The following is a 14,773-nucleotide window of genomic DNA, read 5'->3' as shown; positions in this document are numbered from 1 at the left end:
ATTTTGATGAGTAGGATAGTTTGTCTCCTTTGCGGTTACCTTATTATTTACCCCTATTTTTCTAAATTTAAACCTAACTTTATTTCTTTGTATCGCCATATCTTCCTCTCCATATGGAAGGTGTATGATTACTTTTCTAAGTCCCTCTTTATTATTTTATTTTTTTCTTTTATATAATAACATCACTGTTCCCCTGTTTTGAGGGTTTTTTTTTTTATATATATATATATATATAATCTTGCTTTGTTTTTTTGGATCTCCCTGTCTGGGTTGACTTCTGGTTGCTCTGCTCAGTGTTCTAGTCTTGGGTTGATACCTGATATTATTGATTTTCTAACCAAAGATCTCCCTTTTGTATTTCTTGTAGTTTTGATTTGTTTTTTACGAATTCCCTAAACTTGTGTTTTTCTGGAAATGTCTTAATTTCACCTTCATATTTAAGAGACAGTTTTGCTAGATATATGATTCTTGGCAGGCAATTTTTTTCCTTCAATTTTTTCAATATGTCATCCCATTGCCATCTTGCCTGCCTGGTTTCTGCCGAGTAGTCCGAGCTTATTCTTATTGGCTCTCCTTTGTAGGTGACTTTTTGTTTATCCCTCGCTGCTCTTATACTTGTCTCTTTATCTTTGGGTTTGGCAAGTTTGATTATAATATGTCTTGGCGACTTTCTTTTAAGATCTACCTTCTGTGGAGTTCGATGAGCATCTTGGATAGATATCTTCTCATCTTTCACGATATCAGGGAAGTTTTGTGCCAACAAATCTTCAACAATTCTTTCTGTATTTTCTGTTATCTCTCCCCATTCTGATACTCCAATCGCTCATAGGTTATTACTCTTGATACAGTTTCATATGATTCTTAAGATTTCTTCATTTTTTAAAATTCTTTTATCTGATATTTCTTCAAATATATTAGTGCCAAGTGATTTATCTTCGAGTTCAGAAATTCTGGCTTCTACTTGCTCAATTCTGCTCCTCTGACTTTCTATTGAGTTGTCTACTTCTGCCTTTTATTGTTAATCTTCTGAATTTCTGATTGCTGTCTATGGATTTTTCCAGCTTATTAAAGTTTTCACTATTTTCCTAAATAACCTTTTTAATTTCTTCAACTGCTTTATCTGTGTGTTCCTTGGCTTGTTCTTCGTATTGCCTGATTTCCTTCCTGATGTCTTGAAGATTTCTGTATATTAATCTTTTGTATTCTGCCTCTGGTAATTCCAGGATGGCACTTTCATCTAGAAGATCCCTTGATTCTTTGTTCTGAGAGCTTGTTGAGGTGATCATGGTCTATTTCTTTTTGTGACTTGATATTCACTGTTGTTGCTGAGTGATCTATAAGTTATTGTATTAGTTTATTTTATTTTATGTTTGCTTACTCTATCGTAGCTTCTTGCTTTCTTTTGTTTTGATATGCCCAGATGGGTTGCTTGACTGAGCTAGCTTTTGTCCTGAGATCCTCCATTTAGTGGAGCTGACTAATTATCTTTTCCCTCAGTTGTGAATTTATTCTTTCTCCAGGGCCTGGAGGATGGCTCTAGAAGCTCAACAGGGTGTATCTTAGGCCCAGGGGAATGAACAGCCACTGAAGCTGGCTTGGGTGCAGGGGGCGTGGTAAAATATAGGCAAGTCCTTAGCTTTTGTTGAAAGTGGCATTCTTCTCTGGTTCTGGTAGTGTGAGTAGGCTGTGTGCCTGGCTGCTTCTCCCTGAGGAAACTGCAGTAGAACGCTAGTACCAGCCTGCCACAGCTGCTCCCAGTAATGGTGCTCAAGGGCTCCCAGCAATTCAGGTCTGGTAACTCTTCTCCCCTTCTGAACCATCTCTTCCTTCCCCTGCCTCTCAGTTCATTTTCTAACCTTGCCTTAGATGTTCAGGGCTCCTAGCTTGTCCTAAATATACTCGTTTCACTTGTTTTTTTGGGTCTGTGTTGTAAGAGGACCGGCTGGAAGTGTCTGCCTATTCCACCAACATGGCCCCGCCTCTCCTCAGACATTCTTTTCTATAGTTTTTACTAAACTCACCCAGTTATTGTACTGAATCCTATGGTCTAAGCAGTAGACTAATTTAAGAATTGAAAAACATCAAGTTAGTAGTGTTTGTCTAACTTATATGTTGTTGTTAGGTGCTGTGGAGTTGGTTCTGACTCGTAGTGACCCTATGTACAACAGAATGAAACACTACCCAGTCCAATTTATACACAGAGTCTCAAAAACTTATTTGTCAATGAAACCTGCTTTAATAATACACCTACAAATATCTCAGTATCTAATATCTCAAGTGAATGTTCTAAGGAAGGTAATTTTGGAATTGCTGGTCTAGTTTACAAGTGGGTTAGAACTTTTAGAAGAAGAAGCTTCAGAGGTCTGCGTGGGTAAGACAGAGAGGAATGAAGTCTTAAAAACAGTAAACAATTTCTTGGGTCCAAATCCCAGGAATTCAAATTCACTAAGTCAACAATCTTTTACTTTATTGGGTTTTATTTTTTCTAAAACATCCATTGATTATGTGTTGTAGTGCTAGGTACTCTTCTAAAACTTTTTTTATTTACTAACACATTCAATGCTCACAACATCCTCATAAATAGATTTTTCATTTGATTAAGGAAGAAACTGAAGCTCTATGTTATCTAATAACACACAAAAGAGAGACGTTCCAACCCACAGGGTCTGGCTCCAGATCTAAGGCACCTAACCAGTTTAAGCTAAATTTCCTTTCAAAGGAAGCTTCCTTTGCAGGAAGTACTGCAAGTAATTTTGATGCAGGCACAATGGAATAGGGTTTGAGAAGGGAGTTCGCTGAAAATTGTAAAAGAAATCTGAATCTAGACCTGTGGTTCTCAAACTTTATTGTGCATCAGAATGCCCTGGGGGCTTGTTGATACCCAGATTTCCTGGTCAGATGTCCAGTTTCTGATTCAGTAAGTCTGGGGTGGTTGCTGAAAATCTGCATTTCTAACGAGCTCCCAGGTTAGGCTGATGCTGCTGGTCTGGGGATCACATGTTGAGAACTACTGGTCTAGACTATGGAAAGGCTTGAATATTCGTGCAAAGGAATTTGGGTTTTATCTAGTGAAGTGTATGTTTTGTTTTTAATTTTTTTACTAGGTAACAAATACATTTACATGGCACAAAATTCAGAAAGTACAGAAGGACACATGATGCAGCAAGTTCTCCAACCTCCAAGTTTTCCTCCCCGAAGTCATTCATCTACATTAACCATTTCTTGCGTGTTCTTCCATGCTTAGGCGGCAGAAGGAAGCAGGTGCTTAGCATTCATGTATCTAGAATAAAATTTACTTATCTCTTGCTATTACAACAGTATATCAAGTAGACTACTGGAATTTACCATCTAGAATATTGACATCGATTATACAGTATACATCCCGATCAAAAAAAAAATTTTTTTTTAGATGTAAGTGGAAATTATAAATGTGGAAACTGAATCATTGAAAGCTTAAATAATTTGCCCAAGTTCACACAGTAAGTGGCACAGCCAGGGTTCACACACACTCATGCTGTTTGGTTCCAAAGCCAGTGCTCCTTGTACTAGCCCTCATGAGTCTGAGGCCCATACAGAAGAAGGGACTTACCCAGTTTTGCACGGCTACTTAGATTTTATAATTCTCAGTTCATATACTTCATGACAGAAGGCATTTTTAAAATATCTACTCAGATTTCTGAGTTTTCATTGTTTTTGTTGAAGACCACAGCTAAGAATGAGAAGGCTTAACACGCAGTTTCTCATCTTATGGAAGATCTTTTGCCTCTAGAGCAATAAAACACCAAAAAACCCAAACCCATTGCCGTTGAGTCCATTCCAACTTATAGTGACCCTATAGGACAGGGTAGGACTGCTCCATAAGGTTTCCAAGGAGCACCTGGTGGTTTCGAACTGACGACCTTTTGGTTAGCAGCTGTAGCTCTTAACTACTACACCGCTAGGGTTTCCTCTAGAGCAATAAAAAATTATCAAGTATGAAAAGTCATTTGTGACGTGTGGGAATTAACTATCACATATACCAAGAGGCAACATATATAGTCTAATTAACAGCTTGGCTTTGAGGTCTGGTATCTTCTCTCAGCCTCAGTTTCTGTATCTGCTGGTAGGGAGATAATATATATCAAATAGTGCTAATGGGCCTTTAACTAAATAAGAAAATTCATGTAGAAGTATCAAACGTGGTATCTGGAACAAGGCGAGCATGCACAAAAAAAGTTGTTTATTATCATTGCACATTCAATTCTCAGAGCTACTAGAAACAACAGAAATAACCAATTTGACAAGTTGTATGGCACAAAAGACAAGGAATACATTTCAATGGAATGTGAAAAAATGTTGAAAATAACTTAATCTAGTAATTTTTAATGGTAGTGCTATTAAAAATGACCAAAGACAGGAGAAGTATTGCTTACAGGGCTACTGGGTGTGTGTTAAGTGTGATGAAAAAAAGTTGGAAACTGATGGTGATGATGGTCACACAACGTGGTGATTTCGGCTAATGTCACTGAATTGTACACATAAGTGATGCAAATGGAAAATGTTTTATTATTTGTATTTCACAATAAAATTTAAAAAACAAACTACCAAAGGCAAGCCCAACATAGTGAAACAATTTACCTGTAGAAAGAGGTTATTTCTGATCACTGCAGCTGGCTTAACATTTCTGGGATTTTGAGGCCCAGAGTGTTACGGAACATGTTTTATAATAAATGACAGACTATTCCACCATTTACAAAACACTTTCCTCATATGATCTGGGGTACCATTTGATAGGATCATAATCAAATTTTATCTCTAGCCCTTGAGCTAAACCTCTGATCTAGCAATATATAAATTCTCTAAGGTAAACAAAGTCATTATAAAATATTACTGCTTTCTTCTTACTCTGCTTTTTCTTTTATTGGTCTATTCCTCCAATACTTCCTTTGCATCTTCCCTGAAACAATAATCAGAGGAAGACAACGGCATTGAAAAGTCACTAAAAAATGAGACTTTATGATGGATTCTTAACCTTTATCCTTCTAAACCAGTAATCAACCTTTGAACTAAATAGGCCCATTTATCTTTGATAAATCTTTTTCATGCTTTTAAGGGCAAGAAGATTAGCATTTTAAAAAAAGAAAATGAATATAAAACTAAGTATGTGAATGAGAACTAACTTGGCATCCATATTCACTTGCATAATTTCCCCATTTTTCATTTTGTATTTTCAGTTTAAATCAAAGCATTTAGTGGAAAAGTAAGAGCATAAGAGTCTTAGATATGCAGCCATACTCATTGCAAACATCATTAATCTTTGATAATCTCATCCTCTTACTGAAGAACACTCATTAACCCAGAACTGTATAGGAATCAAAACCAAAAGTAAACCAGGATCCTGTGCTTGTAATTTTTAAAAAGCTTTTACAATTTTGCAGCTGCGATGCAGAAATCATCTTAATTAAGCTGTGGTATATGCACTTATGAGATAGAATAAAGAAATGAGATGACTTGGAAAATATATAATTGTAAATTCTGAAAAGTGCTCTAAAGGAAATATAACAAGAACAGAGAAAATCTGCCAGCGTTCGTGATGGTAGAAGAAAATTCGACAGGACGTTCAGGAAAAGCCTCTGTGTAGAGGTGATATTTAAATCTGGACATGTTGTTGTTGGGTGCTATCTTGTGGATTTCAACCCTTAGGGACCTCACGAGAGTAGAGCTGTCCCATAGGGTTGTCTAGGCTGAAATCTTTACAGGAATCGATTACCAGGTCTTTCTCCAGTGGAGTGGCTGGTGGGTTCTAACCACAGACCTTTTAGTTGACAGCTGAGCACTTAACCATTGTGCCACCAGGGCTCCTTAATCCAGACAGAGAATTTAGTCACTCAAAATGTTGTCCATGAATCTGCAGCATTGACATTACCTGGGATCTTCTAATAAACGCAGAACCTCAATTACCTCAGGTCCTGGATCTGCTGGATCAGGATCTGTCTTTTAAAGAAGATTCCCAGGTAATTTGAATATACACTAAAGTTTAAAAACGTGGACCTAAAAGATGAGAAGAAGTCAGCTTTGTAAAGAGTCAGAGAAGAATATTTCAGGTAGCGGTAACTCCAAGTAAGAAAGTCCTGAGGCAGGAAAAGTCTGGCTTATTGGAGGCACAGAAGGGCCAGCGTGCAATGTTCAGATATAAAATTAAATATAAGATACATTTTAAAATGGTCTAAAATAAGTTGACATATCAACAGGATTATTCGGATCTCATGTAGAAAATACATTGAAGTAGAAAAAGCAATACACCCTTTCTTTTCTGGCTTGAGAAAGACTGACTGGTATGAAATGTTGGCACTTACTTTCCGATCGTATTGGGTAGCATTGTAAGTTGATTGTCATCTACTTTTAGAGTAGTTAGTTTTTTCAATAGTCCTAAAACAGAGAAGAAGGTTTATTAATACATGAGAGCAGATTCATGAAAAGAAATGAGATATAAAAAAAATAAATAAAAATCACTCGTGATAAAATTCTTGGCATGCTACCTGGCTGTACTCGGCTTATATAAACCTACAAACTGGTATTTGAGTACAAGCTGGTTAAGACCTTCCAGTTGCAAAAAACTTGCATACATTACTTACAGTTCTGGGTACAGACAAGTAAAGAAAACATAGAGCACAGAGAAACCTGAGTTGACACTAAAAGTAGTCTAACACTTCTCTCTTCTATCCTGCCGTAAATGAACCAGTTGAAAATTTTCAAGCCAGCCGTGATTTAATATTTAATTAACTCCTAAGCACTAATAACTAACATTCCTGTTGTGATACAAATTGAAAACAAATCTGAACTAAGCATAATAATTGATGAATGGATACCGTGGTATTGCAATGCAGTGGTTATAATTATGGGCTTGGAAAATTACAACATATGAGTTCATACTCTTTTCTGTATCATAAATCCTTGACTTGGATCAGCAGTAAGCACAAAAACTTGTGATCTTTAATATACCAAGTAGAACTGGCCAAGAAATAAAGTTACAACTATTTATCCTTCACTGGATGATTTATGCCCTCCATTTTTTTTATAGCCTTACCTCTTGCTCTCCTCTTGGGGTTGTGAGGACTAATAGCCACAGGGTAATTCAAGAACAGCTGCATTGAGCATTATTAACTTCTTTACCCAGCTATAACATAACCAAATGGCATCAATTTGACTGAAATAGCCACAATCCAAGGGTAAAACGTTGACTTTTGAATACAAATTTCCTTTTATTGTTGATTAATTTTGTTTTACATTGGATCTAGGAATATATGCTGTAGACTACTGTGTTCTGCAGAAAACTTGTTCTGATATACAAGGTTCCATGGTCAAATGTGTTTGGGAAATGCCAAATTAAACTTAATAAATGGATTTCTTTAATGTAGTTTTTCTAGGGGCTTTTAATACACTAATGAACTAGTGTGACTCTCCAAACATTTTTGTTGAACTTGTGAGTACGTGCACGCGTGTGCGTGCGTGTGTGTGTGTGTGTGGTGTGTGTACATGTGTAGAGTATCCTGGAATGCTAGTGTTTTTTGAACACGCTTTGACAGGCTCTACTATAGATTATGACCCTCCTCAATTATTTTGAGGGTTCTTTAAAGTCATAGAGCAAGTCATGAAAAGTTTGAAATAAAAGCTGTTTTGCACTTTAAATTTCAGTATGCCATTACGTATTCTGCAAAAGCATTCAGGCTCTGTACTCTAGTGAAGAGAAATGTTATCACTATCAGACTTCTGTAAGCAAATGCCTACAATATTCTGAGCTAATACATCAGCTTGTGGCCACAGGACGCACTGCTGAATACAGTAGCACCTGGGAAAGAGGGTAATTAACATTACTGTAATTTATCTCTAAAATTTGAACACCCACTTCCATATTCATGTATGTTCAAAGGATGATTGAATCATTTTAGCTTCTCTAGTTTGGATGTTAAAATATTAACCTTGGAAGTATAAATGAACACCTGAGTTTATTCATTAATTGTAACAATTAAAAGGAGGAATAAGAATTACAACTAAATTTCTTTTATGACTTGGTGGCCCTGATCAGACTATTATTACTGCTCACCAGTCAAACTAGAGGGGGGTGGACAGTCCCACAGTCACTTGACTGGATCACAAGAAGTTTTTGGCTGTGCCGCAGATGACTGGACAAACAACATTAAGCCAGGATGCAGAGCACCCTTTAAGAGGATCGGGGTCCCTGGGACCAAAGTAGTGCTGAGAAAGCCACGAGGCAAGTTGGGGATTGAGGCCAAAAGGATGATGCAACAGATTTTTCTGTTGAATGGAATAGTGGCTCTGAAAAACGACAGAAGCTTTAAAAAAGTTGAAGACAGTTGGGCCTCCAGGCTCAGCTCCAAATCTGTGAATTTAAAGAAACTTCACTCATTTGTGATGAAGCTGCTTTGCTATTCACATATTCCATCAAAAGGAATACTCTTTGGACAGAGTCTGGAGGTTCTGTAGAAATCTGATTGTCCCTGCTGTGAAATTAGGCCACCAGCCTCACCCTCATTGCTCATGTCTTCTTTTGACAGATAATTGCTACATTTCTATATTATGTCTGCTTTAACGTTCTTTTCTGCTCTACAACAGAGGTATTTGATCGTGTTCCTCCTCTCTACTTGCACACTTTCTCAATTTCTCACCCCTTCATCTCATACTCGCAACTAAGAAGTTCTAGAGATAAAGAAAAAAGAAGCTTTTTCCAACAATTTCAGTTATTTATATATAAATATACAATTAGCATCCATGCATTAAACATTAATATAATTTATTATTAAAATAGCTAATATTTACAGGGCATTTACATATTTCACAGAATTTTGAAAACCAAATAGATATACACTCATCAAATCTAAGTTTATAATAATAATGATCATATTATTATAATAGCTAACATTGATTGAGTACTCATCATGTGCTAGGTTCTAAGCAATTTTACATGTATTAACTCATTCATTCCCCAAAACAATCCTATAATGTTAATATCTAATTTAATATATGATGAAATTGAGGCACAGAGAGATCAAGTAACTTGTCTAAGGTCACACAGTAAGGTAGAAGAGCCAGCGAGCATCTGAACCCAAGTAATCTGACTACAAAGCCTGTGCTCTTAACCAATGAATAAGAGAAATTATTTGGGGAAAAAAAAACTTTCCCTAACTGAGTCTCTCTTCTGTCTACAAGAGGACTCTCTAACCAGAAGAAGAGAGAAGGAGTCCCCTTCATTTTCCCTGGGACCAGCTAAAGGAAAGGCAGTCAGCACACGGAGATTGCTGTTGCTGTATCACTCCTTTCAAATACCCTACAGCTGCTGAGGAGCTAAATTAAGTATGACGAAACTAAAGATTTTACTTTAGTTGCTACCAACTAAACCAATCCATGCTCAAACAAGATGCAATTTCCCACCCAATTAGCATCAATGAATTACATTAGAGTCTCAGAACAGAGTTCTTAGTCCCTTATCCCAAATATTGCTCTTGACAAAGAAGGAAGTTCTCTGAGGAATGTCAGCCATTCTACTCCGTAATCGGTGACTGTGCAGATGCATAAATTCAATATTTCCGGACAGGTCAGTAACTTCCAAAGATAGCTCAGAGGAATGAATTACTATAACAGTGATATTTTATTATTTTCAGAACTATTCAGATTCTAAATAATATAATACCATTTGCCTGTCCTAGTCTGTTTTTTGCCAGCCAATTACTTAGTCTGACGACCTCTATATACTGCCTGCCCTAGATCAGAACGGTTAATTTTCTAGTCTGCTTTCCTGAAAGAAGATATTTTAAACAAATAAATATATCATGTCAATAACATTGCTTCCATTTTTAGCATTCTTTCTTAAATCAATATTTCTGTATTTTTTTTAAGATGTGTCTCATAACTAGAATATAGCTAAATTAAAAAATATCCAGTCTGAAATTATGGATCTTTTAATAAATAAAATTCATTTAAATCCTTTACATTATTATGATTTATGACAAGTATTTTAATTTATTGTTTACTATATTATTTTGTTTTTTATTTCTATGATATTTTTATTTTATATTTTGCTCCTTTCCTTTCTTGCACTGTATGAATAATGTTTTCTTTATTACTTCTTTCCCCCCTGTTGGTTTTAAAGTATAGATCCCATTTGTATTTAAGTAGATACATTTAAAATTTTAATATGTCTGCTTAAATTTATATTTCCTATAAATTCTAAAGTTATTCAGTATCTCTAGCCGCATTCCAAATAAGATGAGAACCTTAGCACTCTTTAACACTAACAACCCTCTTCCACATTTTTTATTTCAATATTTTAAATAAAAAAGGTGATTTTTTTTAATAGTCACTACTTATTTAAATAATTTTTTTTATTTTTTACTTATTTAAAAAGGAGCCTTGGTGGCTCTGTGGTTAAGCACTTGGCTGCTAACTGAAAGGCCAATGGTTCAAACCTACCAGTCCCTCCATAGGAGAAAGATGTGGCAGTCTGCTTCCATAAGGATTACAGCCTTGGAAACCCTATGAGGCAGTTCTACTCTGTCCTATAGGGTTGCTATGAGTCAGAAATGACTCGATGGCAATGGGTTTTTAGTTATTTAGATCTACTAACCTAATGTACCAAATTAGTTGCTCCCATTGCTTAAGCATTTACATTCTTCCTTCTGGGCTTGATTTTCTATTTTCTGAGCAAAGTACATCTTCTAAGAGTAGATTTCCTTGGTCTTGGTATATGCTAAAATATATTTATTTGATCCTTACTCTTGATGGAATGTTTAGCTGGGTATGGAAATCTGGTTGGCCTTTTTAGGTCTCAGTACTTTGAAGATATTATTCCACTGTCTAGAATTTATTATTCCTGATGAGAATTATTCCATATCTCTAAATACTATTTTGTAGGTAAATTCTTTTTGCTCTACAATAACTTTTAAGATTTTTTCTTTATCACTGCAGTTTGACAACAATGAGCCTGAGGGTAGGGGAAGGAAATTACTCTTGTTAGCACTACCTGTGTGCTTTTAATATAAGAAATTACTAGGGTCCTTAATTCTGAAAAAAAAAAAAAAAAAAAAAACTATTTTCTCTCTAATACTTGTTCTGCCATCCGTTTTTTTTTCTTTATGCCTGTAATTACTGAATATAAAAAATATATATATATAAGAGTAGTTGCAATTTCCATTCTATTCTCTGTGTCATTTAACTAACTTTTATATTTTCCATTAAAAAATCTCTATGTTCTTGTTCTGGGTAATTCCTCAGTACTATTTTCCAGTTTAGTAATTCTGTATTTGACTACATAATCCTCTCTTTATCATAACTGTTGAATTTTTTATTTCACTGTGTGACATTTTCATTTCTAGGATTTCTAATTGGTTCTTTTCCATAACCACTGTTCTTAGTCATAGCTCCTGTTTTTACTTTACACATTTTTATCATTTTTTATGAGTATTATGCTTACTTTTATCTATTTGAAGATTTTACCTCAAAGTTATTTTTATACTGCTTGATAATTTGTTTGCCTAGTAGTAAATTCTCTCTCTTTTTTTTCTTTTTTTGAGACTTTTTTGTAACAGCATCAGTTTTCCTTTGAAATGTTTGTTTGCAAGCTTAATTGTTAGGGTGAACATTTTTTTTTCTTACCTCTACTCATTCCTTACAATAACATTTTACAACTTAGGAGATCTGAAAATTTTTTAAATATGTCAACTTAGTAGGATCATTTTAATTCTTAAATTTAACAACTACAGATAACATTTCATTTTAAGATATTTTTAAAACACTAGTTTATTATCTTGAATAGTGAATGAGATAATTTATTACTATATTCCCCACATCAACAGAAAACAATACCACCCAAAAAGAAAATGGTGTATTTGACATAAACATACATGACAAAATATTAGGTTCTCACCTATAGAGTCAGGCAATTGTTGCAACATATTGGATGACAGTAAGAGGTCCTCAAGGGCTTCGCATCCAGAAATTTCCATGTCAACAGTTTCTATTCTGTTTTTTGACATATCCAGGTATACGAGCATCTTTAACTTCCCTATAGACTTGATGACATTGCATAAACTCAGGGTTAGTTGAGAAACCTTCATACTACATTTTAAAATTGTAAAAATGGCAACATTGTAAAACCAATTTTTAATGGAACCATAGCAATAACAAGTATTGTCCAGGATGTAGAGAAATTGGAACCCACAGACATTGCTGGTAGGAAAGTAAAATGGTGCAGCCATTTTGAAAACAGCTTGATGGTTAAAGTGTTTTCAAAATGTTAAGCATAGAGTTACTATATGACTCAGCAACTCCCAGGTATATACCCAAGAGAATGAAAACACAAGCCCACAAAAAATCTTATATGAATATTCGTAGCAGCATTATTCATACTAACCAAAAAGTTAACTTAATGCTCATCAGCTGATGAATAGGTAAAAAAAAGTATGGCAGATCCACACGATGGGATATTATTTGATAATAAAAAGGAACGAAGTACTGATACATGCTACAACATGGTTGAACCTTGAAAACATTATGCTAAGTGAAAGAAGACCTCATATTGTATGAATCTATTTATATGATTGTCTAGAATAGGCAAATCTATACAGGCAGAAAATAGACTAGTGTTGCTGGGTGCTGGAGAGAGGAGAACACGATGAGAGACTGCTAATGGGTTGGGGGGGTGGGTTCCTTTTAGGAATGATGGAAATGTTTTAAAATACAGATTGTGACGATGGTTGCACAATTGTATGAATATATGAAAACTGCTGAATTTTATTATATGTGAATTATATCTCAATGAAGCTGTTAAAAGAAAACACAGTAATAATCTCAAAGTTTATATTGAATAAAAAAAAAATGCCACTGAAACAATGCATGTTGACATATTGATCCTTCCAATTTCAAATGTTTAAGAAAGGTTTTGAATCAAGATGTGGACTTTGTCCCACTAAGCAGATTCAATGTTTTTTACTCCACAGTCCTTTTTGAGGCCCTGTGTTTTATGCTGGAGAACAGTCATGAATAACCCAAAGTCTTTATCCTTAAGGAGCTCACAATAGTGAAGGAAACAAATAATTACAATACTCTGTGATATAAGCAATAAAAGAAGCATGCGGGGAATGATTTAGAAGCACAGGGGAGGGACCACAAATTGCTGGGGAAGACATGAAAAAAGAAAAGGAGAGCCTGTACGTGGAAGAGAGAGTAGCACGTATATTCATGGCACATTTGAGGAAGAGTGGAAAATTCAAAATGACTGAATATAGTGATGAAGTTGGGATTATATAAAAATAGGAAGAAGCCAGCTATTAAAAGGTCTTTCAATCACATGTTATGTGAGGAGATGTGAATTTTATGTTCTGGGCAATGAAAGCTATTGAGGGCTTTTAAGATGAGGAATGACATGATTAGATTTATGCTTTCAAAAAACAACTTCAGGGCACTGTAAAGGGCTGATTTGTGACTGGACAGACTGGAGTCAGAGAGACCAGTTAGAAGGTCCTTGAAGTGGTTTAGCTGAGAGTTGAGAGGGATCTAAATTAAGGCATAAGGATGAAGAGGGGTTGGATTCAAGAGATATTCAAAAATGGAATGGCTGGATCAGTAACTAATTGCTGACGACAGGGAAGGAATCAAGTCATACACTGGGCAAAGAGCAAACAGTGATCACTTAGCTGGGACATGAACTAGAGGAGTTAGAATAGGAGGAAAGTCCTCATTTCCCCCCCATTTTTTTTTTTTTGAGGGCATGTCTTGCAGATAAATGAATATAGATATCTAGGGTTCAATGGTTCGTCTGTCTGTCTAGTGTACTTGTGTGCACTTTACTACATTGTCTATAGTTATTTGACATGCTATATAAATAATAAGCGAATAATAAAAACATATTTATAATTTATTACGCAACACAAACACCTGGCACTGTGCTAAGCACTTTGTAGATATAATTTAATACTTTATATTCTCACTACTCAAACTGTGTTTTGCAGACCAGCAGCACTGGTGAAACATGGGAGATTGTTATCTCAGATGAACCTCTTGAATCTCAGAATTTGCATTTCAACTAATCTTAAAGCATAGAAGTTAAGTAATGCCACACATTGGGTGGGAAGCAGAAGCAAAAACAAGTTTACGAAAGTGTACTCTTAGGATAAACATCTGTGGAAAGGAAAGGCCAGAAAGGGCAGCAAGCAGAATTGGGCAGAGGAAGAAGCTGGGCTGTGAGGAAATCTTGACGAAGTCCTCAGCTGACCCTTCAAGGAGCATGAAGCTGGAATTGCCAGCAGTTTTCCTGAATACGGATGAAGGGGCCAGTTGTTATACCCTTGCATAGATAGGTCATTGGATGCAGGTTGCCCAGAAAGACGGTATAATCCTGGATGAAAAGGCTACCTTCAGCTGAGGCAATTCTTGAAGAAAGTGGACAGTTGTGAGCTGCACTCCCAGAAACTGAGAAATAGAGTAAATTCTTCATTCCTGAAGGAGGATGCATGAGAACGCCCACCTCAAATAACAAACCAAGATTCCCCAACTAATAAAAGGAGACGATGAAGTTCAATTCATTTTTATCAGGCTACAAAGCCCACTTGATCATGTTGCCAGTTCCTGACCTCCAACCCCCTGATAAATCCAGCACATTTCCCTAGCCCTGCTGCCTCAGCTCGGTGTTTGGGCAGTGGGTGTGAGCACGGTCTTGAAATAGCCGAATAGTTGCCAGGACAGGAAAAGAATACACTGGGTGAATACAGCTAGAGTGCTG

The 14,773-nt window shown here is 35.9% G+C and overlaps 1 protein-coding gene across 1 annotated transcript in view; it reads right to left on the bottom strand.

Annotated features, from left to right (window-relative positions):
* The window catches only part of LRRC7 (leucine rich repeat containing 7), a 617,060-nt gene that overhangs the window by 136,804 nt on the left and 465,483 nt on the right, over positions 1 to 14,773 (bottom strand). The window contains exons 10-11 of the mRNA XM_049879569.1: positions 11,921 to 12,065; positions 6,336 to 6,408 (exon numbers count right to left, since the gene is read on the bottom strand). Coding sequence (XP_049735526.1) covers positions 6,336 to 6,408; positions 11,921 to 12,065 — 218 coding nt within the window. The remainder of the gene's footprint in view (positions 1 to 6,335; positions 6,409 to 11,920; positions 12,066 to 14,773) is intronic.

Source organism: Elephas maximus, chromosome 3 (genome assembly GCF_024166365.1).
Source record: "Elephas maximus indicus isolate mEleMax1 chromosome 3, mEleMax1 primary haplotype, whole genome shotgun sequence".
In the NCBI taxonomy this organism is placed as follows: Eukaryota; Metazoa; Chordata; class Mammalia; order Proboscidea; family Elephantidae; genus Elephas; species Elephas maximus.
The sequence above is the reverse complement of the archived record's forward strand: the minus strand, read 5'-3'. Positions and strand labels throughout refer to the sequence as shown.